The 27,679-nt window shown below is 38.2% G+C and overlaps 2 protein-coding genes across 6 annotated transcripts in view; one reads left to right on the forward strand and one right to left on the reverse strand.

Moving 5' to 3' along the window:
* Positions 1–2,126: 2,126 nt before the first annotated feature.
* On the reverse strand, positions 2,127–8,393 carry LOC124165652 (oxygen-dependent coproporphyrinogen-III oxidase). The gene is made up of 8 exons (XM_046543127.1): positions 8,130–8,393; positions 7,847–8,051; positions 5,640–5,836; positions 4,210–4,357; positions 3,966–4,128; positions 3,111–3,230; positions 2,526–2,695; positions 2,127–2,456 (listed from the first exon to the last, which is right to left on the reverse strand). The coding sequence occupies exons 1-8, from the start codon at positions 8,207–8,209 to the stop codon at positions 2,370–2,372; spliced, it is 1,170 nt and encodes a 389-aa protein (XP_046399083.1). The 5' UTR covers positions 8,210–8,393; the 3' UTR covers positions 2,127–2,369.
* A 229-nt stretch (positions 8,394–8,622) lies between these two features.
* The window catches only part of LOC124165987 (syntaxin-binding protein 5), a 598,839-nt gene continuing 579,782 nt past the window's right edge, over positions 8,623–27,679 (forward strand). For 3 of the 5 annotated variants that reach the window (XM_046543554.1, XM_046543555.1, XM_046543556.1), the window contains exon 1: positions 8,624–8,848. In XM_046543554.1, coding sequence (XP_046399510.1) covers positions 8,729–8,848 — 120 coding nt within the window. In that variant the 5' untranslated portion in view covers positions 8,624–8,728. Of the gene's footprint in view, positions 8,849–27,679 lie in introns of all 5 variants that reach the window. The other 2 variants (XM_046543552.1, XM_046543553.1) reach the window with 1 other exon arrangement.

A 27,679-nucleotide genomic window follows, 5' to 3' on the forward strand; every position in this document is an offset into this window, starting at 1 on the left:
CTACTTTTGACATTGGCTTCAGGTAACATATTGAGGGAAGATACTTGAGGTACGAACCACATCATAAATCTGTTGCCTGTCATGGGAATGGGTCAGGGGTGCCGACTTACAAAAAATATTGGGGGGGCCCAAACCGGGGATCTTGCCCCGGGAAATTTTGTAGGTATTGAGTTTTAATTTTTTTGAGCATTTTAGAAGAGTCATATGATCAACATTAGAACCCTGATAACTCAAATCTTGTTATATGGACACTCCGGGGAAAATCTACAAGCCCAACACATCTTTTCTTTACACCCATAACAAATTTTTGAGGGGGCACGGGCCCCCTCAGACTAGCTACAGGCGAGTTTATCAATTAGAGGAAACAATAATTTGCTACTTATTCAGAAAATATCATAAGAAAGCTTCATGCATACTTCAGTTCACCTTCGAGAAAGGAATACATGTATGGAATTTGATAGAAAAAGAGCTTGAATGGAGGATTGAATTGTTTCTACTTCCATTTCATGGGTGGTTTAATGCCTTCTTTTCTCTACATTTCCTTTTCTCATGATTTCCAATAGGATGGTTTCCTATTTTTTTTCATTGCCTAAATCAAAAGATTATTACTCCTAGAGTACGTATTTCATGCTTTTAGATTTTTAAATGATAATATATATTTTTCACAATTAAATGAAAAGTGAAAATTTTGAAGCGCGCAAAAACACGACAGCTTAGTACACGTGAATGCTGGGAAAACCACATGTGACGTCTGGCTGCTGCTGTTGGAGGCCACCTGGGTGCGAGGCTGTGAACACCGCTACGATGCAGGTTGCTTACTGCGGAGCATGGGGGTAGCGTGCAGTACCCTGCTAGCAGGATGATAATATATATTTTTCACAATTAAATGAAAAGTGAAAATTTTGAAGCGCGCAAAAACACGACAGCTTAGTACACGTGAATGCTGGGAAAACCACATGTGACGTCTGGCTGCTGCTGTTGGAGGCCACCTGGGTGTGAGGCTGTGAACACCGCTACGATGCAGGTTGCTTGCTGCGGAGCATGGGGGTAGCGTGCAGTACCCTGCTAGCAGGTAGCGCTTGGCTTAAATAAAGATTAATAATACCCTATCAAAGGAAGGAAACTTTTCGACCATAGGCAATTTTGATAGGTGATTATTAAGAAATGTTTCCCTGAGCTCTGTGCCTCGTGCATGCATTGATAATCTCACACTACGTAAAACTCCCAACTACTCGTATAGCATCTAGGTCCCTGTGGCGTCACACGAAGTGGCATCGCATGGGTATCTGGCCATTTTAAAATGAGGTTAAAATTGACCATAACATTCGTCTAAACTGGGATTTCTAAAACCAAATAATTTGTATATTATGAATACACTAATGGTGGGTAACGAATTGCAATCAATGCCTTTAGTTTTCTTTGATGAAGGAAGCTACCCAATATCTATATTTATGTAATTTGTATTTATGTATTCACTTTGATTTTTGTGAAGAAACCATGCAATGTATATTGCCACTTTGGTGAATAAATATTATTATTACATATCTACCATTGGTGCTCAAAGAAGCCTGGCACTGGAGCATATTAACCCTTAGGCTGCTGGAGTTCACAATTGTAGCTTCCAGCCAGTGCAGAAAAGACCCCCTGTGCAGGAGGTATCCCCTTCCACAAGGGCTGGTCTGGTAGAGTTAAGCCCCTTAGCGATCCTTATGGTGAGGGAAAGTGTCCAAGTGCAATATATGTGTGTACCAATAAGCACTCTAAGGGTTAATAAGCAATAATTAGCAACATGGTATTATTGTTAGTTCAGCATCATAAATCATATTGTTAGAGTATGCTGCATTATATTATCATTCTCTCTCACGTAGGAATTGGAGCACATACAACTAAATATGTAATTTAGAGTGTCAGGGAACTTGATACTTCCAGGTAATCGAAATAAGTGTGTATAGCAAAGCAGCTTTTACAGCAAAGATAAACACCATTGTTATATATTTCTCAAAATATGACCAGAAATAAAAAAACAGGAATTACTTCAAAAACACAGAGGATTACATTGTAAATAAAGGGAAAATATAAAGTTCAGTCAAGGCCAAGGCCATAAGAATTAATGATGAATCAGCAACAACATTATCAAAATATTTATATCATAAAGTACAAAAACCTAATTCTACATTCATCAAAATCAGAAATGCAATATGATTTGATCACTATGCTCCAAGTCATGCTTCATCATATCACCACGCATTTGAGTTCATCAACAGCTATACAAATAAAAACACCAACGTTAAAATTTTCAATATTATAAAATATGTTAGGTAGAATATTTCATAACAATTATAACTTCTTTTTGGGTATAGCATGTTGTTTTACACCCATTCTTTAGGATTTCTAAGAATTTCAGTCAGATGAGCCTCTTTTGATCCTGCTTTTGGAGAATGCATATACTCCCACTTCTGCAAAATAGAAATATAAAATTAGTAACAGCAGGGGAAAACAAAACCAAAATCTATCTATATACGTACAGCAGCCAATGGAAGAGACATAAGTATGCTCTCATATCTAGCTCCTGGGGTAAATAGTCCAAATTTTGTTCCTCTGTCATAGATGAGGTTAAATTCTACGTATCTTCCTCTTCTCAGCAGTTGCCACTGTCTTTCCGCATATCCATAGCCATCATTTTTATGCTCTTTCACTGCAAAAGGAAACAATCATCTTTCACTAATGCATTACCTCATCCTATCAACGATCAGCAAAGAGAAAGGATTCCAGAAACTAAATATGTATCTCCTTTTGGTCACAGAAATTCTAGATTGAAGTACTGTTTCCAAAATATAAAAACAGTGAAAATATAAAAAAATTCAATGATTTTTTGAACATTAAAACACAAGATTACACCAAAGCAATGCCAATTGTAACCAGGATCTGAAAATATATGAAATTGAATCATACTAAGGGTGCTCAGTTATATTACACCAGAAGCATAACATAAAAATTATGCTATAAGCAAAATTAATGAAGGTTATTTCTTGGGAGCACTATGCCACTCTTGAATAATTTAATACACATTTTAAGTTTGATACTACTCATTCTGTCAGTTTTGACCTTACCTAACGGTAAGTAAGAAGGGATGACAGCCCTGGCGCATTCAGTAACGAATGCAAAAGCCTCTTCTCTTGATGGGGCGTCAAGATCGTCAAAAAATATTCCTCCAACACCTCTTCTTTCACCTATTGTATAAAAAATCATGCTTCAGAATAGCCAGATCAATGAAAGAACAGCAAAATAAGCTAGCAGCACAATCTTGATTAAACAGAATACAAATATCGCTATGAAAATAATGATTAAGCTCTCACTCAGGAGATGCCACACAATGCAGTGGAACTAAAACCTAATCGCAGGTTCATTTTAGATCACCCATTCATCTAGTCATTAAACCAATGGTCAATTCTATCAATCATCAATATTTTGGACAAAAATTTTCCACCCATTTTAACTCTTGGCAATTGATGAAAATTATTATATTAAAATTAAGTTATTCATGTGCAGGAGCTTTGGTCAATTTTTCTAAAAATTGGGTTTGAACATTTACAATCTTTTCTTTCTTCATTTAAACCTCAGTCCCTCATTGATGTAAAATCAATTAAGTTTACTATAGCTCTATAATCCCAAGCATCTTGTAGTAGTTGTGAGATACATACATAATTATATTCGAGATAATACATTTATGATAATAGTCACCTTGATTATTATATTAATTATTACTGCAATAAATGTGTTATATATATGATATTATCTATTGAAATACACAGTAACACAAGGAAAAAATCAAGTGGTTACACTATTTTCCTTAATGTTTTGAATTCCAAGAGAAAAATTACTGCAATTAAGCATTAAGAGCGAGAGGGAATATTATAATTACTCCAAACAATTTAAAGATGGCAGAAAGAAATTTTCCAACTCACCCCGATGTGTTACGTTGAAATAATCATCACACCACTTCTTAAATTTTGGGTAGTAACTTTTATCATGTTTATCACATGCATCCTTTAAAGTTTTATGGAAGTGTGTACAATCACTTTCATTGAGGTAATATGGGGTCAGATCTGTGCCACCACCAAACCACCACTGTAAGCAAAAAACTGTGGTAAATAGCCGTCATATATTCAATCTGAACAGGAACTTACATAAATATTTTCATCAATTAACCTGAACAGAGTTATCGCTGGGGTCCTTGACTTCAAAATATCTGTAGTTGAAGTGAATGGTTGGAACCATAGGATTACGCGGATGAATTACAGAACTTACACCGGCAGCAAAAAATGGTAATGAAGTTCCTTCCTTGAAATTCTTCCCTCTGTAACATATCATTTAGAGTTTAAAAGGGATCAATAATTTTACAAGAACTACAGGACAAACAATGCTTTAGCTTCTCAAGATTCTGAGATCATATTCGGGTCAGAGGTAATAATGTAGGCAATTCATGGCTTTTTTACATTGCATGTAGAAAATTCTGTAGAGGAAAAATCATTTGCTTTGATATTGCATGCAACACCTTGCCTACAGGAGACAAGATGATTTACACAACCCAACATAAAACGCATAGCCTATTTTTGCACATGGCAGTACGGCCCCAACGCTAAAGGCAGAACTTACGATGCTATAGTGCTCACCATAGACATTATTCAAAGAAATAATCATTGACTGTTCAACAGCATACCTTAATAGAATCACCCCCAAAAGAATGTGACAGTTCCACGCAGGGATAATCATTTGCCTTGACTGGGATTCGATCCCACTATCTCCCAAATGCACACCTTGTACTTAACCATCAAGATCTGTTAAATAAGCAAGGTTCCATGGCAGTCTGCAATCATATAAGATTTCCTGTTCTAGAATACTCTTGAAGTGTGAAGAAATTTGTCTGATTATCAATACTGATGTCATAATTTCTCTCAACCTGGAGATTTCCCTCCATCTCATCGTTGCCTATGCAACAACCATCCGTTAGATGGCAGCACAGTCAGTCTTAGATAACATAGGGAATTCAACAGGAAAATGCTAATTTTCCATGCACATTTTCTATACTCATGGGCAAAATGAATACTACTTGCTTCTTTATCCTTTGTCTTATCAGAGAAGCAATTTCAACAAGCACTTCCATACCCAAGTTATTTTACACCTTCTGTAACCCAGGTGGACATTCTGAACACCCCCATCCAACATTTTTACCCTATCTGAATCTAATAATTTTTTTGTCAGTAATATAACCTGCAGTACCAAACAGGGGTTCCTTGAAAACAGAATTAGATGGAATAAATGCTCCTCACTGCTCCATGCCCGTTCCTAACAACCGATTTTATGCAATCGGTTCCCAATACCGGTACGAAGGACTGGCAGTACCGAGAACCTGGGTACCGGAACCAACAAATCTTTATTGAAAACATCAGGACATTAAAACAAAATCAATGAAAAACCATAAAATACTAATGACCAGTTTTACACTGAATAACTTTTATAGAGTTTTACACTGATTTTCTGCACATAAATCTAGAACAAAATTCTAGATGATAATGAAAACCATCATACACTATTTTGAATATGAAATAATACATAAAATAGGAGATAAATATTGATACCTTGCTCTCATTTGGGCAATAGCTGCTGGAGGGAGATGTCCTGACACTACGGAAATATTCACACCAGCTTTTTCAAAGGTTTGACCATCTTGAAGAACACAAGTTATGCCACCTCCACCTTCTTCACGTACCCATCTATCAACTTTGAAAGTGTCACCACCCTCTTCTTCATTTTCTAGTGCTCTGCAGAAATCAGCCTGTTTGACAAACATAAGCATTATTTATATTAAAAAATATAATTTTAGAGCCCTGTACGCAGTGGCGGCGCGTGCGTATACGCATGTTAGCAAGTGCACACCCAAAGATGAATGAATTATAAAAGAAAACAATTCCTTTGCCACGAGAAGGATAAAAATCCTGTCTACATATGCAAGAAACATGAGCCTCCGAACGCTACAGCTATCTCCTTTACGAATTCACCGCTCTACAAGTGTGCGATCCCGTGGCATCGCGCCGGTCGCATATTCCGTTTATGTGATCGGTTATGGGTGCTCGGGCGGGACGAGGTAAGCGGGGGGGTATGTGCTGTTCAAATGGGTGATGGGAGCAGACTCAAAACGATGCGAGTGCGCACGCGCATATTTTTGGTGAGTGAATTGCAGGTAGTTTAGTGGTGTAGCCGCCACCTACACTACCTGCGCCCAGGATCCTAGTCCGTCTACACAGCCATCTGTATAGCCGTTTTCTGCACTACTTCCTCATAGGGTGTAAGGAAAGGAGAATGAATTTCATCTACCATCACTTGTAAAGGTGTGTTTAGAATAATTATTTTGATGCATGCTAATATTATTTCTGGTCAAGCAATTTTAAGGGTAGAATGTACCAGTGATATGTTTTGCTTGCTATGTATTCTATTATGACGAAATATAATGCTCATGGATTAGGATTAACATAATATATTTAAATCATCCTATATCTGCTCTAATGCACACCCTAGATAAATTACCACCAGCCGCCACTGCCTGCACGCATTATTGATTGAATAACTCTGACTCTTGCTTATTACCTGCCAAGGTCAAATCATGTGAAGGGGCTCAATTCAGTTAGGAATTAAAGCTGTAGCTTTAATCATTAACCACTATGGTGGGGAATGGATTTCAAAATGCATTTGTATACACCCTATCTACGAACAGCATAGGTATATGTCTTTCCTAAAAATAATTCCATTTCTTCAAAGTGAGTTCTCACTACTCCCAGTCAGATGGGTAAGTCATCAAACTGCTGAATGAGTCTTTTACATTTAAATTTATTTACAGTCAAATGAATACTTAATTTATTCCCACTGAAATTCTTTCATTGAACCCTTTTTACATCCATGAAGGTGAAACTAGAATTATTAAAAATTTCCCTGCAGTAAGGAATAAATGATTACTATGTACTCTGTGACAAAATTCTCCATTTAATTTCCGCAGAGGGAATTAGCAATTACAAATCCTACAAAGAGACAAGACCAGCCAAGCCCTTGACACATTTTAAGGAGGAATGCCTAGGCAATGGAGGATGTGACAAAAGGAGACTTTTTGTAGTGACGCTGAATTTAATGTGCATCATTCTATTTTTCAGGTTTATTATTTGAAAAGAGATTCACACTGTCGATAGATGAAACCATTTTCCATTTTGCCTCATTCAAAACATCATTACTCAGAGACAAGTTTCAACTTAATTCAGGTTAATTGACTTGAACCTCCATCCGGTTACATCCACATGTAGAATTTAAAACATTCTTCTTTAAGTGAGTCGAGGAAATACATAGCAATTATCACTACCTCTTGTATCCACAGTATGAAAAATATGGTCTTAAAATAGAAGCAATTCTTTTCCCACCAATATATTAATACATAATTCCTAAGAATAGATTTCAGTCTTGAGCTTGTGGAATTTCAAGCTTCACATAACCAAGCGTTTAAATAAATATTCGAGTATCAGGTACGTGTTCCTGCTCGCACATTTCCTCTGAATATCTGGTAGGTGTGCTCAAAAACTATTAAACATTTCGTAAACTCATACCATAAATCATAACAAGGTACATACATGTCCATTAAATGCGCTCCAGTTTGAGGTAAAATCTTGGAATGTAAGAACGGCTATACAAGAGGAATTATTATTATCAATCCAGCGATACAGCTTATTTTAATTTCCCCGTTACCTAATAAAGCAAAAAGACAAAGGCTTGAATTAAGCTGGAGGGGAAAGTATCCTTAAGGTACCTGGATTCCCATGATCATCAATTCCATTTTCGTTGTCATTTCGTTCATTGCACCTTGAATGGTTTCAGGTATGGTGATTGGCTCGGCCATGAACTTTGAAAAATCGAGCTTTGAACCATCATATTTTACGTAAGCATTTATATACTCAGTGGGAGAATCCTTCGTAGAAAACAGTGTCCAAGCCAAAATGACTCCACCGGCGCGTCTATAAACAAAGGAATCGTTTAAAGGAATGCAAAGATTCTATAACGTGCAACAAATTTGAACTGTATTCACCATTCACCTTATTTTGGCTCTTCTAGTGGAGAAGTACACACTTACGGCACCGACGGCTTTAATAGACTTAAAGAACGAAGAACTCATTTCATAAATTTAAATGCCTTTAGGAGGTGACTCGTTAAAAAAATATAACAGAGAGACTGAGTGACATACAGACGTTCGTTGTACTATTAACTTTAGATTACAAAGCCAAACGTTTTCCCATGAAGACCTCGAAACTATTTGCCATGCAAATTGATCAAAATTATTCGCCGCGTTGCAAATTGAACAGGCGCTCAACGAAACTCATTTGTTTAGGGATGTGGAAAAAAATCAATTTCCCACAAACACTTGAAAAGAGCAGAAAAAATCAATCATAAATCAAATAAGGGTATATAAATATTAAAATTCCATTATGGTATTATGAATTTAAATTTTATGGCACGTAGGGCGAAAAAAATTCCCAGTTAATACGTCCCAACCCCTGTGTTTACCCATAATGCATTGCGGCAGTGGTGTCTGTACTCATATTCCAGCAGACGAGGTTCTGGATTTGGATTGTGGTGACGGGGCATTGCGATGCTGTGATAGGTAAATGGAGATCGTTGGTTCAGTGTTTAGAAAATGAAGAAGTTCACCTTTAAAGGTGTTTTAGACGGCTTCAGATCATCTGTCAGCCAGCAGCCGAGGGTTGATCAAGAGATTGTGGAAACACTTCGGAGCGAACACTTTCAAGTAGCGAAGGTAATTCATAGCTATGTTAAGATGGCGCCTTATTTGCCGCCCTCTGAATTTGTAGTTGTTTATATGGGAGGCAATCATGAGGAATAATTACTTTTCACTGTGTTCGATCGCCGAGTTGAAGAATGATAATGCCAAGAGCTTCACGGACCCAGCTTGACGTTTGTCGCTGCTTGTCATGCTTTGATGAGATGTGTTGATGTTCAATTATTTGTTAAGTTTTTATTTAATGTGTTCCTTACAGTGGAGTTTAAAATTCTGTTTTTAATTCCTCTCATTATGATCCGCCTCAATTTTATGGTATCCCTCGAATTATTCCTAGGACCCGGTTTGACATGTTTTCTCTTGACAACCTTGTGACGTACTGCGGAAGAGGTGTGTCTTTCGGGCTTGCGTAATACGCTGACAGCTGTATACAAACAACACCATTTTATTAATTTTGAAATTTTTGGGTGACGAGGTTTGATTTTTGTCGGATGAATGTATTCTGGGGACCCTGGGTCGATTTTTTGTGGAAAATTTACTTTAACTTCCTGTGACGATGTATGAAATAGTTTGAAATTTCGAGTTGGCATCGCCCTTTGTTTTTCCAAAACATGGGATCTTTGTGACCCAATTTAACATTACTGCGGTGATTGTCATTGAATTATCGCTTTACAGTATTCTTTGCCATTTCAATTGTTATTAAATTCGTGAATGTGATCTCCTTTTCATTCAATTAAAACCCTGGATATTTTAAATTTTATTCGAATGCATGACATGCTGGACTTCATGGATTTTAAATACGTTTCTGCGGCTTAAGTCGACTATCAGTGATAGATATTATTTTAATGGAAACAAGAAGGCGATATATTCGTAGTATTTCCTTGGCACTGCTCATTTAAATCTGGTTTATCGGTAATCGAGTGATGTATCTCACTTCAGTTCGTAATTAAGATTTTCTCGCGCCTATTTACCTCGCCCAATTGTTTCAGTACTGTAAAGCCATTTTGTATTATATGATGGAAAACATTCATATTCTGTTTTGAAAACTGTAATTTGCTTTCCTCATATGCACAGTTGTCACATTAATAATGTTAGTATTTATCACTTGCTATAATTTAGAGCATAGAGGCTCCTTTAATAAGGTTATTTTTTCGAATGATGATTTCATATTGATTGTTCGGATAATCGTGATCGCGATAATCACAAATGTTAATTTAGCTTATTTTAGTTTGGCTGCTGGAAGTGAGAGGTTTTATGTTTGAATGTGCACGCTTATTGTATGAAGAAAGTATTCTTTTATATATTTCAATTAGTTTTATATACTTTTTTTCGTCCCGCGATATTTGTAAAGGCGAATATTTTATTTTTACCCCAGAATAAATCAATCCTATTGTTTATGCGTCTATTTACTGGGATATTGTGAAAAATAATTTATTTCATCGTCCTAAAAAATGCGTAATTTGACCTATCACTTGCGGTGTCCCTGGAGCTGCTCTGCTGTCGTGTGCTTAAATGTAGGGGCACAGCTCTGCCTCCGGGATCGTTTATACTGGGGCTCCGTCAGTTAAGACAATATCTTTCGTAATGTGCTGATATATCCCTTTACTGAAGGATGCCCTCTCGGGAGTTAAGGGTTGATGCATACTCGAGGACCTATTTTATTTGCGTGGAGTGCCAAAGGCAGTGCCCCTCACCGTTTTGGAAATTGAAATCGAGTTCTTTTGGCGCCTCTCCTCCAAGGCTCGCTGTGCTTCTATGCTCCACTCTCTGCCGAATTCATCTCTGTTGTCGACGCACGTTTGCCATGTGACAAAAAATAGATCCGCAATTACATGCCTTACTCAGGATGCCCCTTGGAGGAAGGGATTTTTCGATTTCTCGTTGGCGACTTCAAGATATTCGTGGACGGTGGATTGTGTGATTCCTTCGCACATCCTACGATTATTGAGCGTCGCGTTCGGGGGTAGGAAAAGGGAGGCGAAGGAACCAAAGCGGAGTTTTCAAGTACGTTGTTGCTTTCATTAGGCGTGGGTATATCGTACAATTTTTGGAGTCATGTATATAGTGGCTCTTTTACTCTTATTAGCTATTGTAAAAACCAGCCGCGTGCTAATAAAATCCATTTAATATCACTAGTAGTATTTTGGTTTGGCAGGTCAATGGGGAACTTATAATGAAAAATGGGTGGTCCAATCGATCGGAAATATTCGATCATATTAACGGAAATATATTTGATCGTATTAATGGATCACCGTTTTCGGAAGTTTGCTGAAATTTGCGGAATTACGACAGTGAGAACCTTTTTTGAATATTATTTTCACCGCTAGGCGTCTTAAGTTCATGATATATTTATTTAAAATTAAGTTTTGTGAAATAATGGAAGCTTTTGTAAATGAGCTTTGCATTTATTGTTATGTGAGCGCTCTCGTTTCGTACGGGAGAAAACCGTGTGGCCTATGGTAGTTCCTCCATTACCCGCGCTGCAAAAACGTTTACGTTGTTGTGGTTCTCGAGTTTTGTTATCATACTCGAACGCAAATACATGCTTCTTAATGAGATTATGTACCTAGATCCGAATTTGCTCTCTCCGGTAGAGGGTATGGCACTGCATGCTCTAGCCGTGCCTTGTCAGTACGTCGCTGTATGACTCTTGTTACCCCGTTTCTGCAGTCTAGCAAACTTTTCTAACTTGAGATAACGATGAGAATGTGATATCTTATGGATAGTTAGCACGATACCTAGTCGACCACCAGAAACACTCCCCTACACCTGCCTCAATCAATCAATTAACCAAGTTGCGTCTACCGTCGGGGTAAGTCAACTGAGCTCTTAAGATCGTACACAGTGAGAGCTCATATCTACTATTGGGTTGTCCAATCAATGGGAAATTCGCGGCTCCGCTAGCTAGTGATGATTTAGTTAATATTTCTAAGCAGGACGATGCATATTCAGTTATTTATGGAGAAGATAGCTTTCCGAAATAATGAAAAGGCACTTAGCCTCTCATAAACTCGACGTAAGGATTGAGAGTGGTTGTGTGTCCGAGTGGCAGCATGACGCATTTGCAAATACAGAAAATCATTGGTTTAGTATACCCTGTATTTTTAATCTTTGTGAAATGTAATATTCCCACAAAATTAGTAACGATGAATTTACACTTGTTTCGGGATATTAAGTCGATGGCCTTCCGATGACTACCGACCCAGCGATTTTGAGCGCGGCTGGTCACATGATGATATTTTGATTACTCAATCCAGTATTCATGTACGCGTATTATGTAGTATTTTTCCATGAAAAATAATACTCTCGATGGATAGCATCGTATTCCTATTATTTTTGCAAAGATTTGGGGAGCGTGCTAGCCTCGTGGGCACAGATATTGTAGAAAAAGGGCCTAGCTCCTTCTACATCGAATGAGTGCAATTCACTAGCATGTGGCTAATCTCAAGAGAACTTTACCCTCACCTATCCCAAGCAACCTTTCGAGTTCCCCTACCACGAATGTGTGAAATTCACCAACCGGTGGATTCCATCGCTTAGGAGATGGTCACTTGGTCAGCACTGGTCAGACTGTACTACTATGTGCTACTATTGCAGGCGACTGTTGGTGAATATTTTTTCGAAAGCTTAAGACAAAGAAAGGAGTAGGTGAGAAATAAGAGAATGGTGGTATGTTAATCTGCTTGAGATGGCTTCCGCGACGAGTAGTTGGTGCGGTATATAATTGATAAATCATGGTTTCTGGGTTTTCACCGCGTTGTTTCATGCCTGATGACGACAGTTTTGCCGGCATCTTCAGGTTTGAAGTGAAGTTTAATGCGAAATGGACCTTTGTGTATACGCCAAAGTGGTGGTGGTTGTGGTTGTTTTCAGTTAACTTTGCTCTGATCGACAGAAGTTATATCTGGATTTCGGGAGTGGATTCAGTGAATAAGTCTCTTACCAACGTGGGGAGAGGGTAATTATCGTATCCATGTAGGTTTCTTGGCATGTTGTCGGGGACAATGTCGTCACCAGACGTGAAACAGCGCGGTAGGAATTCAGAAATCATGAAAGTATTTATTTTAATGCATATAAACTCAATTATTTTTGTTAAATTTTTATGTGATATCATGTTCGGCAACTTAAGGGACGACCGATAGTGTTTTCGTCTTGCTTCCTATTCTTCTCTTCAACTCTCCTTGAAGAGTTCGTGACTCGTGCAATTGGGATCAATAGATGTGGTGGTTGGGTATGTTCACTTGAAGCGTCCTTGTCTACCGACGAGCACTTCTTCGACCCCTTCTTTCAATCTGGCCTTTGGGCTTGGCCCTCCTGAACCCGGCACATCGCGTTCTGACTCCTGCTCAGAGTGTCATTGCCGCCTTTTGATGAAAATGCATTGTTAAGTCGTGTGGGGCGAGTCTTTATAGATACATGACGCGAGATGAAAGAACGGCGAGTGTTGCGCTCGACCTCTCCATCTTCTATTTGAAATCGAGGGGAGACTTTAGAGGATTCTTTGGAAGTGTGGGTTCGCGGAAAATTTCTCCGAGATTCGGAAATCTTTCGTTATCTTTCGAATATGCCGAGCCATTCTGTCATCAAAAGTAGGCCTATCGACGAAGAAGTTTTTTTGAAGTAAGACAATATTTTAATATTATGTTTAGTAATTTGGAATCTCACTATGATGAAATTGAGGATTTTTTAAATGAAGCGCGCTAAGTTCGAGGCTTTCCCTTTGTTATGAGAATTTTTATGTGGCGTAAATTTAAGGAAATTAAAATTTAAGTTTTATCGTTTACTTGACCTAATTTCACTGCCATGAGGGGAAATGTTTCGGCGATTAGGTATTCTGTGGTTGTATTCAAAGAAAATGTATTTTCTTTGTTTGGCCGGTGCTATTCTTTGGCGCTAAACACGCGCGTGTTAAAAATATTTTGTATGCTGTCTAATTTAATTTTTCCTGTGTGTAAGTGTATTGCAAAGAAAATATTTATTCATCTTTGTTGCGCTGAAGTTACGGAGAAACGTTTTGGGAGTGGAGGTATAAAATTTTTTTCCAAAGTTTGTTAGATTTTTTAAATTTGGTAACACGGTATGTTAAGGTGTAGATTGCTTCTTCTGACATAGTTGATCATGTGACCCGGCGCATCACATGCTGGTGACTCACGGTTTTTGCAACGGAGCGCTTATGTTTAGCTTAGCCGGCGCGGGGATTGAATTAATCTGTCTTTTATTAGTGTGCATCGAGTGTTCTACTTTTGTTTTTCGAGAAAACTGATCATCCGCGCAGGTTCTATTTTCATAGATTTTTGCGCGATATTTTGCTTCAATTGTGATATGCATTCAACATTATCAATATTTCCTCTTGATGTGATCATGTCGTGGACACCAAATTTGATGTTTAGTTAGTGAGTGTTTCAAGTATAGGAAAGAATGGCAGATAGACGTGCCTGGATTGCAAATTGTGAACTTATTATGTCACACCGATTGTACGCTCTTGACCTCGCACTGTGCGTCTTGGGACTTGTCGTTAATCCGTTCCCCTAGTTTAACCGGTATGTCGTAATCTTACGATTTCAACGATGGCACAGTCAATTCTTACGTCAGCCTTCCTTATGAAGTCTCACCCCATTCGCTTGCCTTGACATTCATTCATTCAAGATACCTTCCATGCTCCCGTTATATCCTTGTCATCATTTTATTTGCTATGAAAATGCTTTTTTCAGCGCCGTTTATTTATTCTTATCAACTTAGTGTCACAGCTAGTTCATAGAAAGTTTCTTCTTTTGGTAGTATGCATTATTTGTTGTTGTCATAATGGCAGTGTATTTATGCAATATTTTACTTTTTGTATCTTTCGGACCTGAAAAAAGCTGATTGAACAACTGGATTTTCGAGGAATTATTTTCTCCTTGTTCGTAATGTTAGCTCCATGCTAGGGTTTAGTTGCCTGGCAATTGTGCTCTACATTAGCCTTGTATAAATAATCCAGATCTGGTATAAGAGGCAATGGAAAATTTCCCATCACGCTACATTATATTGGCTTACTTTCGATGAGGTTGTGCTACCGAAATATGCATTGCGGCTGACTAAGGCTGTGGAAAAAACTCCCAGATGCAAATTGCAGACAGTTAGAAAGGCGTTTTACTGCTTTATTTCGTGGCATTTTAATGACGCAGGTGTTATCAAAACGGCTTGATAAACAAAACGTGTACGTGTCTGAGTGAAAAACAGTTTCACTAATTTGGCCAGTGTCAACCACAAAATGAAATCAGCCTTTACCTTGGGTTCGGAATGCGTGCTGTTCTCTTACAGCGTTTTTATTTGGAAGCAATATAGGGTATCCCTACAATGCTCTGGGGTAGTCGCCATGACAAACTGTCTTCTCTTATGTCTCGGGTAATATGTATACCTTTTGTTACGGTCGTGCGATTAAATTGGTTTAATTTCTAATTTAGTTCGGTTGATGCTATCGTAGAGTTCATCTTTCTCTTAAGGAATTTTTCAACTGGTGATGTCAGAAGTGGTAGTTTGCTCTGGTCACACTTTTCATCTCTAATGGCGTCTCTACGTAATGCATGCTTTAAGTTATAGCGGACCAAATTTGATCTGCCCAACTACCTGATAAGGTGATCATTACGTACCGGAGCGACCAGATGAGGGTAGAACGACATTAAGTCATCGTGGGAGATCCTCTAGGTACCCGGCTCTTTATGTGTAGCCAGGAGTCGTTCCGCTGTTAGATAATTTTGTTTTCGTATAATTAAGGGGAATTCATTTTCTACATTTTTATCCAAAATTAGGTAAAATAATTGCGGCTGATTATTTTTTTAGTTACATAAAATATATTTGAGAAATTCGGAGCAAAAGTGAATTAGGGTGAATGTTAGTATGTGGAAGATGGGAACCCAGACTCCGTGTTTACTCTGAGGGCTCTGAGTTAGGATGGGTTAATTTTAATGAATTTGAAAACTCTCGAATTCGATTGATCGAAAAACTCATTGCGTTAGTACAAAAAATATGTAAAAAGACGCTAGTAAACTCGGCCTATGCTTAGCAATTTTTCTGGATGGACATGGCAATGAATGAAGAACTCATTAATATCATTAATTCAGACCAGGAAAAGTTTAAATTTGAAAGAAGATTGAGCTACGACTATGCGTAAAAATAAATGACAAAGTTTCCTGCTTCACCTGGTGCTATTGTATGAAAGGGGTAGAAATATCCACCCAGCATCCCGTCGATTTCACAAATAAGCCCACTGACCTTGGCAATCCCCTTCTATAAGCTTAAACTGAAAATTTCCCTCTCCAAATTTTGTGACTACTGAAACTTGTTTTATGCCCCCCTCCATCCACCTTATTTTCTCCCTTTTCACTTTTTCTGTAGTATTTGAGGGAATTGAACCCTGGAGATGTACCTTAGGATGACAAATGGTGTGGAAACAATGGTAGATGCCTATTGTGGTGTGGAATAGAGCCATGTATTATTACCTGATGGCCGCTCTTTTGAAAAATTGGAAATACAATGTGTCAGATAGTAATGAAATATCGAATAAAACAGCAAAAACTCGAGATAAAACGTAATAGCTGTAGAAGCCAAATGGTGTTTTTTCCTCATCCGCTTACTACTAATACTTTTATCTTCGATATTTTGACACCACATTCCTTACATGGCATTCATGTGGATTTTTGATAGATTACAAAGTATCAAACAGTCTCTTAAACTGTGAAAGTGGTCCGAATATTCTGGAAAATTCAGGGAATTTCAGTTTTATCAGTGAGTGGGCAATAATTATCTATTGTTATGAGCGCAGTGTGTGAAATTTCTTTCATATAGCCCCGTCGTAGAATCATCAGTTCTTGAGTTGGAAACGCCATTGTCGTAGCTATCTCCGCCTCTTCTTGTGAATAGAGCGGGACTCTCAGCCTGACACAAAAAAATTAACAATCTTTATTGAAAATAACCAAAGTATTTGAAATCTTTAATGTTGATATCGAGTAAGTAATCATATATTTCCGTACATATTCCCGTATAACGATTACACCTAGCTCACAGTCACTATCATTCCCTCATCACTTTAATCTCGCAATTTTTAAGCAATTATTCCCCTCCTATTCGGAATTATGCTCTACATCACCCGAAATAACTTTCCTTGCATCTTGAAAATTGTTATCACGGTAAAATTTCCATTAATTTATCAATAGTCACGACTACCGAGATTTTTGGCCAGCTTATATTTTTTTCTAATTTCTGCCCACTGTGCGTCGAATCGTCAGCTCTCGAGTTGGAAGAAGCATCAATGCCGTGGCTATCTCCGGCTCTTCTCGTGCACATGTGCGAATAAAGCAGGACACGTAGCGTATTAATAAAGGCGGCGGATGGGTGTATATGTATGTACGTGGGCTGCGCGTTCATGGTGAGATCTGGGGGCCGTATTCCGCCACATGCGGAGAGATTCCGGCCGACGTCACTCGGTGTGGCTCGCGATATCCTCGTCCGCGGGGAGGGGCGGGGAAGGAGAAAGGGGGAAGAGGTGGCGGTGCTGGTGATAAACGCTCGGGCTGGTGCGATGGTGCTTATCTCTCTCTACAATGCCTATCCATGCAGGCAAGCCTTTCTCCCCACCACAACGTGGGACTTGTCCTCGTTATGGCCTTCCCCCTCCCACCCTCTCTCTCTTTCCCGTAGCTCGCCTACCTTTTCGTTCTGTTGGCGCTAAAGCGATTTTTGCGCGAAGAGTATGTTCATGCTGTCCAATTGAATAAATGCGAAATGATTTCTTAGTCGCGTGAATTGGCGTGTTGAGGTAGGGATTTGTTTCATTGCGTATTCGTGCGTGTAAGGAGAAAAAATATTATTTCCTACTGTTTCAAATGTGGTATCGTACGATGTGAGAGTGTAAGTTTAGGTATTCTGACGCTAAGATGGCAATCGAGTACCCAAAGTGATACTCAAGTGCTATTGATTCGTCTGGGTTTGCGTACCAACAGGAATGTGCAAGTTAGCGGTAGTAGTCACAATGACACCTGTACTGTATTCATTGAGGTTAATTGAATGATCACATCTAGGTTCCGGCCTCGGTGGCGCCGGGGTAAAGTCCCCGACTGCCAACCTAGAGGTCGCGGGTTCAAATCCCGCCTGGGTGGCTTGACTACCATCCAGGGCATGGATGTTTGTGAATGTCTAACAAGTTAATTGTAAGAGAGGACAACTCTGTCCTAAATTCGCTTGTATAATAAAGACAAATTATTATTATTATTCTTATTATTATTATTATTAGGTATTCCTGTATTCGCCTTGGTTATTCAGATTGCCATCAGGGTTTTAGAACAGCAGAACGTGGATGAATTACAGCTTTCTCTCGAATCTCTGATGACGTTACAAACTTTTCGATTGGATAATAAATACGTTCAGACCGCCCGAAATGAGTATTAAGTTCATGGTGGTTAACGTAACCAGTAGATTTTAAGTAAATGTATTCATACATTTGCTAATTAGAGATAAGTTCGAACAGAACTACCAAGATTGCGTCTGTGTTGTCATTAATTAGAGTTTAAATTACTTGTGGGTGTATCTTTTTCCTTTGAATATATCGGATTAAGGTTAACGAGATAAGAATCAAGCTTGTATTTTGGCTGAAAAATGTTGATTGATTTAGTGTTATTTTTCTTTATTCATTCCTTTTACCATTAAATTTGTCAATGTATTGAGAATTTCTTGAAATATTCCGTTTCAAATGCCCCTTTCAGCGCACATAAGTTGTATCCGATCGTGTTTTTGACATTTCCAGTGAACACGTTTCCCATTATGAGGCCGAACTTATTCAATTTTTCGTTTTTGTAATATTTTTGACGTCTGAAAATTGTTTCAAATAAAATAGGCATATTGTTAGGACAGGTAAACACCAATTGTGTTTTTTTAAAACTTTTGTTTGTGATACCTAAATGTCCTTTCCTCTATCCTTCCATTACCTTTGAGTAAGTTATTGCATAAAATTAATTTTCATGGACGACGATTACAAAGGGGTTCAAAAATAAAAGGATTAAAATTTGTTACTTTGCTTAGTCCGAGTCATATGTCCGTAGTAATCAGCAGGTGAACCTTGAACGAGTCGGAGTAAACAGCCCAATTTTTCTCCATCTTTCCCTTATTAATTCATGTTCACTGTTATTAATTCATGATCTGTATTAGTTACATAATATTTTCTTTAATAATGGGGAATAATCAAGAAAAAATGGTCGTATTTTATTTCATAAAATATATATCAATAAGAAATGCTTTCCAAAGTCAGCTGATTTACCAAAATATAAACTTTTACATAAGTTTGAAAATTTCAAAATTAAATTAAAAATTTTAGGAAACAATAGACGCGCCGAAAAAATATATGTTCTAACCCCTACTCTAAAGTATATTCCTAATTTTTTTCAGATTTTAAAATTGGTGGAACACGGTCAATGCATATATTTATGAGAGAAGACGTTACAGCAATTACATATCGGCGAACACCGTTTCTGTGAAGTTAACCATTCACCAAAACTAAAGGCTGCATTTGTCCGGAAGTTTATGGACTTTAAACGGGGAATTTTTGAAGTTTCCATTTTCATGCGTACGCTAAACGATGTAATGATTCACAAAAATTCTGAAATTTCCTCATTCCCCGCTAGCCAATTATTTAATCTTATTTGTTTTGTCTTCTTGATTGGAAATGAGAGCTAACTTTGTGTTTGGACTCGAATTGCAGTCGTATTTGTTATGGGTGTATATGTTTTGTGGCCCAAGTGCAGTTAACTGCGATAGGGTGTAGTGGAAAAATTTAGCGGATATAGTGCGTTGTCCAGAATCCCTTGCTCTTAATATTGACAAATTTTTATCTCTTTCTTTCCTATCTACGGTGACGTCAAAGTGACCCTCCCTTCCTTCCACCCTTTCAAACTAACTTGACCTTTGTACATATTTGTGTCCGCTTGGCCATGTTTATATTTATGTGTAGGTACTCGCGATATTACTTTGTTGAGGGGGACATAAAACTTATCTTGAACAATTATCTGACTCCTACGTTTCGACGGTCTTGAGAGCATAAATATGACGTTAAAGGTTACAGGCGTAATAGATTTAATATTTTATTGATAATTATAGGCATTATGTAAAAATAAATGGGATCTTGCTCGTCAGTAGCGTTTTTTTTTACCTGAAGCAACTTTTACCGAAAGCTTTTATCACCGAATGAACTCTCCCAACGATTATTTCACTAAATACTTCGTTACTAATTATTAGATTTTAGTTCCTTCGCCTCTCTCTTTCAATAATCTTATCAAGTTAAATGTACCTTTGATTGTTTATATATTTGCACATTCCAATGAACCTTGATTTCATTTTTGAAATCTTCTTGTTTTTGTGCTGGTGGTGTAATTACGTGCGAATATGAATAATAAAACGCATTCAAATCGATTAAAACATACATTTTTATGCTCACATTAATTGCTTTAGAAATAAAGTCCTCGGTGTTGGGATTTATTTTCCCATGTTAATTAATGTGAATCTCATCACCGTTCACGCGGCAGGTCCGAATGTACGAAAATGCGAGCCTGTGGCTCATTTTTGATGCATTTTTGTTGTATGTATCGCCCGATGAATTATTTTTGTAGCTGATTTTGTGCGTGTCGAGAGTTTATTAGACTCGTGAAGTCTTATGCAATGTTCCGTAATTTGTTGGCTTTTATAATTCGTATGTTGACGTAATGGAATTAGTATAGGTATTCTGCTTTCCGTTTTTGAAAACTAAGGTATCATTTCGAGTAAATTCGAACACATTGGTTCCTGTGACATTTTTTCCATTCGTTATATTTTCCAATTCCCTAAAGTGCTGAAATACACATTCTCTGTCTCCCTCCATAATTGGCAATCCTTTCACTGAAGGAGAAATGTAATTAGTTGTTCTATTTCTTTGATGGGGAGGAAACATGGTTGGCATATTCCTGAACAACTTTTTGTCGATTTTAGAGCGCTTTGTATTTTTGGGCGTAGCCAGGTGTGGAGAGGGAAAAGAGGTACATACATCCCCGCTATAAACGCGTTTTTTTTTTCGTAAAATGTTATTTAGAATACATGTGAAAGGGACGGTCTTAATGTGTCTCTCCTTACTCGTTGGGGGATCTAATTTAGTCTTTGTGTCTACCTGTACATAATAGCAGGGATGGTACTGTACTGATCTGATTCTCTACTTCGCTGGTTGCAGTTTTTTGACGAATCACGCCGATTTTCTTTGCATTTTATTCATTTCTCGCCGTAAATATCTCTGCGCCAGGTCCCATTCGCATGCCGCCTAAAATATCTGTACGTCCTGAGTTCTAAAGGAACAGCCTCATCACGATGATTTTGTTGGCAAGGAATAAATTCTTTAGCCCACGTTGGGGAATGTCTAAGGTCATGAAACCGTGGTTCTAAATTATTTTCGGTGGATTTTAATATTTTAAATCTTGGTGAGAACTACGTGAAGATTCTGCGTTCTACGGAGGTGTGTGAAGCCTTCATTAAAACATTTTGTGCTTCCGTCGTGTACTCGTCTTCATATTAATGGTCTTCCTAGTTGGCGTTCCTATGGAAGTTGGGAGTTCATGTGACGCAAGAAAAAACTTATGTGTCGGCCACCGATTCTTTTGTTTAAAATCCCCCATTTTTCGAGTGTCCTCGACCGTAGCGGAATACTTAAATCGGAAATCAATTCCCCAACCGTGCGATGCCTCTGTCCCCTTCCCTGTCTCTTTCAATGTACCGATCCCATATATCGGTCTCGATCACACTTTGCTCGGCTAATCTTGCGCCGCCTCGCCGTCTCGCGGCCTCGTCGATTGGTGCCCCGCGCCAAGCCCTGCTCGGATCTTCGCGGAAAGGCGTTTCGGCGCCATTTATTTCGATTGGGACGGGAATTTTCTGTCTATGGGGAATCATGTCTCTAAGCATGAAGAGTAGTCGGGGAGGTTTTGGGTTTGCGAAGCCTCGTTGAGCCTGAGGGGGCGGGGAAGTTTTGTATTTTTCTTTGTTTCACATGAAGACCTGTCGCGGTTTCGTTGGTGCTTTATATTGTGTTACTTTTGGTAATATTGTGCACATTTTTGGTTTTCCCCAACCGGATTTAATGCCTTATTATGTCCTTATTCTCAGAGGATAAATAATATTAATAATGTGAAGTAAGTCCTAATGAGTGAGCCATATTACGTTGGTTCAAGAAATGTCAGAAATTAATAATTTATTTAGACATTTAGAGTTGTTGTTACTTATTTTTTTGTGGCTGGTGAATTCGCCTCCCTCCCTTTGAGCCCAGGTTCTAACCCAGGCAGTGGCTTTAAGAGGCTGTTCGATTTCTCCGCATGTGCTATAGTGATGGTACTGACGTATCGCACTCCGTCCGTCGCGTCCGAAGGAATCCGTCGTTCTCTTAGCGTCTTTCGTAACTGTACTGCCAACGTCTTCTCTCTTACCTTACTGTCATACCCTTCCCTCATGATGCAAAAGACCTCAGCTGTCGGTTGCCTCCTTCAAAAACCGACGGCTGGTCGAATCCTCACGATAGGCACTGCGGTGCCATTTTTTACAGTTGAGCTAAGACTATACTCTTGACTGGGTATTGTATCTTGGCGTGAAGATATATTCGCTAAGATTTGTATATGCTAAGTCTGGCTAAGCCTGAAGTGGGGGTGACGTCTAGTGATGCTACATGTGATGCATGAGGGCTCCACTGCGTTATCTTCGGTCTCTCATTTAAACTACTTAGGCCTTTATGTTGAGGAATTCTGTGACGCTTCATGTATATACTTTATAATATCCTGGATTACCTTTTTCTTCCCCACAAATTATCCCATCGTCTAATTCTGCATTAACTAAAGAAGTGGCCATTAGAGCGGAAGAGGGTTAAATACATTTCAATATTATACAATTTGCATAACAGATAGTGGCGTAGCCACCGTGGATTTCTAGGTTATAACCCCCCTTTGTGCTTTATTACTTCATTTTATATATATTATACTTTATTATAATAAATATTCATTCAGAATTACTGTTTTTTAATCCTAAAAATCACGTTTTCAACATCAAAAATTCCAAAAATTTTCCCCGGATCCCTTTGCCATGGGATGTTTTTCATACACTCAGGAAGGGCCCCGAAATCTCCGATAAACCTCCCCCATTTCAATCCTGGCTATGCTACTGATAACATACAAATATTTAAATAAGATTTTCAGGAGATTTGGCTTTCCGAATTAAAAATATGCAGTCGTGAGCCATTTGCCAGTGCATATGACGTCGTGGTTACTGTAGCAGAGTATGTGTGTTAGGCTGATATAATTGTGATGCTCAGGGAAGAAAGAGGGAAAATTATTATTCTAGTAGTTTAAATCTATTCCAAGCCTAGCTCAATGAACAGATCATTGTTACTCTTTTTTGTTCAGATTATTAGTCTTGCTTTTTGCTCAAGCAATGGTTAGGCTTGAAAGTGAAAGATAGTAAGGTAATAACTCTATGGATCTTCCGTTAATTAAATATTTTCTTTCCAAGTAATTTTGTGATAGTTGAAGGGGATGTTACGTAGAAAAGAATTTTTTAATATGGGAACTGAAATTGACTGAGGAAGGGAGAGCTCGCGAAGGTGGACTTATGGGGTAATATTGTAAGGATGAAATTTAGAGAACCAGCCCTTGAGAAATGATTCAAGGCTGCTGGACAAAGGAGGTAGAGAATCAAAGAAAAGTTTCCAAAAGGGATTACGGAAGGAATGGGCTGGGATACCGAGTGCGAAAATAGAATATTCATGGGAATAGAGAAATAATGGGTATGGGATGAGATGGGAGGGATATAATCCAATTTCAGGTTCATAGCGGTAGGAAAAATGATAGGGTACTCGGAGGCTGAAGATGAGAAAAAGCTAAATCTAATTTGGAACTGAAGTTCGCACTATAAATGGAACCGATGGTGGGGATTATGTAAAATGCGGGCTCAGATTTCCTTTAAGAATTCCATGTTAAAGGAAATATGTAATTACGGTGAAGTGTCAGCTGATAATGCGACCTAAGCTGTAAAAACTTAAATGTAGTACATGTATGTATTGGAAAATATTTTTTGCCCAATAATCGCTGTCGATTTTTTCGGGTGGATAAGATATATTTATGGATCAATCTTCTCATAAAGGTGTTTTTCAGGGTAGAAAGGGCAAATGTTATTGCATGTAGTTTATATGTAATTTTAGGAAAAGAAAGTCAGTGGGATTTGTGTATTTCTCTGGGAAGATTTGCATAGGGTATTAAAACCAAAAGTTGTCATTTTAAAATTTGGGGTGATGAGAATGAAGATTTCCGTTACTGGCAGATATTTTTACGTATCGTAAGAAATAATGGCAGTGAAGACTGAAAGACTGTTATCATAATCGAATCGTGGAGAAAAATGTGTGTTGTTGAATCAAGGGGATACTTCCTCCTCCTTTCTTTATTTCCACTTCCCTCTCATTACATGTAATGGATCATGAGATTGGAGCTCTATTTTTTACCCGATGATGGTTATTTTTTGCATTTAATTACTCAAGGTAACTAAGAAACTACTTAACTTCAATAGTGTTTGCAACATTTATGCGGTTAGTTCTTAAGAATAATGGTAAATGGCGTCTGGTGCACGTAATTTGTTAATTCATGTCACTGGGACTGACATGTCATGATGCTGAATAACAAGAAAGACTGAAATACAACAAATTTTTAGCGAAGTAGAAATGGGGTTTCTGAATTACTCCACGCAGTCGGTCGCGTAAGTTTTCATGGCACAGACACGGAAGGGTTAAGTTAATTATTCGTTAAGCGCTTAATTTAATTTTTCTGTAATTTTAATTTCTAAACTGGCCTTAGAAATTTCACTCACGTTTCCTTGACGTTTTACTCACCTCCATCTGCTACCTACACTCCATTACGGCCAGCCGGCCTGCTTCCTTCGTCCTCGTTTAGGTCGTCTGTAAGCTCTTTGTATCTCCGTCTGCTCATCATTAACTCTACCAAGCGTTTGCCCCGGGTGCATATCCGCTCTCCACTTTTCGAAGTGCTTTTAGTTTACAAGTTGCCTGGGATACAGGCCTTCCAGAATGGCGATCATTTAAGCCATATTCGTATTTTGATTACATGTTTTCTGAACTTATTTTGGTACATTATGTGGTTACACTAACAACTATGTCATGTGGTGAATAACTGCCTTGTTTGATAAAAAATTTGCTATTTAATTTAGATGGTTAAAATCGATCGATTTCGATAGGTTCTGATGCCTCTCGATCAGGTATAACTATGGATTTCAGTTTGTTATTGTGAAGGTATGTCCAATCTTGACCAGAACAGGCGCAGTCATTGGGCCAACCATTTCATTTTGAAATGTTCCAATTTCGGAGATGTTAGAAAGGTAGATGGAAACATGTAAAACAATTTAATGCGACAAATAGGTAATGTAATTGAAAAAATTACTTTTAAGGTTTGTTTACATGGGAAATATGATTTTCGCCCTCTTTTCCATTTTTCACGTAGGTATTAGTCCTTGAATTTTCACTGTAAAACTTTTGGTTAGGTACTTGATATACCTCTGTTTTTTAATGGTGTGATGTGTCTCACAACAAAAATTGTGTGTCACGAACTCAGAACAAGCGCCACTTGGCTCCATCAAGCTGCACTTGCACTGTATTCAGGTGTCTGTATTGAGGATATGTAGGTCCTCTTTTTCCGTACAGTTTCACCGTGTAGTTGTGTACTGTAACACTAAGTCCACCACATGACTTCTCGAGATTGAGTACCAGTCGTGGATCATGACCTACATTTTTCAGTGGATACCGGGGATAAATATTAAATATTACGGATTTAAAGAAGGCATGAAAATAATGTGGATGTGGTATCAACCCTCGCATAAATGTATGAAAAAATTCTTGAAACATTACTCCTTGGAGCCTTTAGATTTGACTAAATGTTAAATCCGCGAAGAATTTTGTGTTTAACATCAACGCATTCGTGTCGAAAATTCCAATTTCATAGAGGTTTTTAAATTTTAAATTACCGCATTGAAGTATGGAAAGCGTTATGAACCATCTATAACAAATCCTTATGGAAAGTTTTGCTTTTACTCTCGGTGTATCGTTGGTTAACCGAATCCAAAAAAATGTATGATAATAATGGGGAAATGGGGTTGATGCAGTGTAAATAATAGATGTCTGACTAATGGGGAATAATTGCTAACGGAATACTGTGTGCCCATTTCCCTTATCTATTTTTTATACCTTTTTAATCGTATAAAATGGATAATTGCTGGGCATAAACCTATGGATCGAGCGTCAGTGTTTTATCCCCACATTTAAGAGTATTCTTTGGGTAATGTGTAGGTGCACAACTGGCAAATCTCAATTAATCTTGAAGTGAGTGAAATTTGCGGGTGGTGGACGGCTTTGGAAATTTTTCTTTATCTTTATTGCTGCCTTTCGTCTCCAGTAATAACATTTCGTAATGGGAAATAAGATGGAAGTCCTTCAATTAAGGAGTGTCTAGTCTGGCCTTGGTGTGGAGTTGTATGGACCGGGTTGGTAGTTGCATGGGGGTGGGCCTTGAAAGGAAATAGAGAGGGAGTATTTTCTCGAAGCCTCGTCACTGAGCTGGAATGGATAACCGTGGTGTATGGGGTTTGATAAATACAATTGCTATTTATAAAAAAGCAGCTGTGAATGTAAAATAGACTGGTGAAATGAACTTATGGAGGATTTGTACGTTATAAATAATTTATATTTTTGATTCTGGTAAAGAACTCGTTCAAATTAAGGCAAGGATGGGAGCAAATTCCGAGATACCTATCTTAATCTAAGGATTTGAATCCTGAGTACCACGTATAGTCTGCTTGCTATAGCGTTAAATTTATTTGTATAGCGCTGTGAAAGTATTCTGTAAAAATGTATAATTTATAGACATTTTTTTAGCAACATCTTAAAATAAAATAGAAGGTAATATGCACAGTAGAGCTTCACCGAGCGCCGGGGTTGTGTTTCGCCACTAACTTTTCGCGTTGCGCGAATCCGCATTCCAGGAATGGGTTTGGGTTTCGAATCGGGTTCGAGTTTTCTGCCTGATATTTTAACTATATTTGCTGTAGTTATGTCACGAAAATCATGTACAAGCGAATCATCTTATCGCGTTCGGCGGCGATGGATATTAATTTGGAAATCACAGATATTGGAAATCGCTTTCCGGGAAGCGTTTGGGGAAGTTTAATTGGATATAGTGAATATTTTTAGGATATTGACCATAATTGGGTGGTTTCCTTTTTGTTACTGCCTTAATTATTACTCCTGGAGTACGTATTTCACGATTTTAGATTTTTAAGTGACGATATCTATTTTTTACGATTAAATGAGAAGTGAAAATTTCTAGCGCGCAAAAACGCGACGGCTAAGTATGAATGCTGGGAAAAGCCCGCGTGACGTCATTCTATGAGCGACGGCCGCCACGGTGCAGGTTGCTAGCAGGTAGCGCTCGGCTTAAATAAGGATTATTAATACCTTATCATACGAAGAAAACTTTCCGACCTTAGCCAGTTTTGATAGGTGATTATTAAGAGATGTTTTCCTGAGCTCTGTGCCTCATGCATGCATTGGTAATCTCAGACGATGTAAAACTCCTATCTACTCGTATAGAAACTAGGTCCCTGTGACGTCTCGTGGAGTGGCATCGCATGGTCGCCAATCTGGCCTTTTTCAAATACATTTAAAATTGACCATTGCCATTTGTCTGAACTAGGATTTCTAAAACCAATTAATTTGTATACATATTATGAATACAATAATGGTGGATAAGGAATTGCAATCAATGC

The sequence above is a fragment of the Ischnura elegans genome, chromosome 9, assembly GCF_921293095.1.
Source record: "Ischnura elegans chromosome 9, ioIscEleg1.1, whole genome shotgun sequence".
Classification (NCBI taxonomy): Eukaryota; Metazoa; Arthropoda; class Insecta; order Odonata; family Coenagrionidae; genus Ischnura; species Ischnura elegans.

Excerpts from the sequence above, each read along its gene's own strand:
- LOC124165652 (XM_046543127.1), bottom strand. The coding sequence starts at position 8,209 with ATGAGTTCTTCGTTCTTTAAGTCTATTAAAGCCGTCGGTGCCGTAAGT. Across the intron at positions 5,837-7,846 it reads TGATGATCATGGGAATCCAG|GCTGATTTCTGCAGAGCACT; the intron begins GTACCTTAAGGA and ends TTTGTCAAACAG. Across the intron at positions 3,231-3,965 it reads TTTCAACGTAACACATCGGG|GTGAAAGAAGAGGTGTTGGA; the intron begins GTGAGTTGGAAA and ends TTTATACAATAG.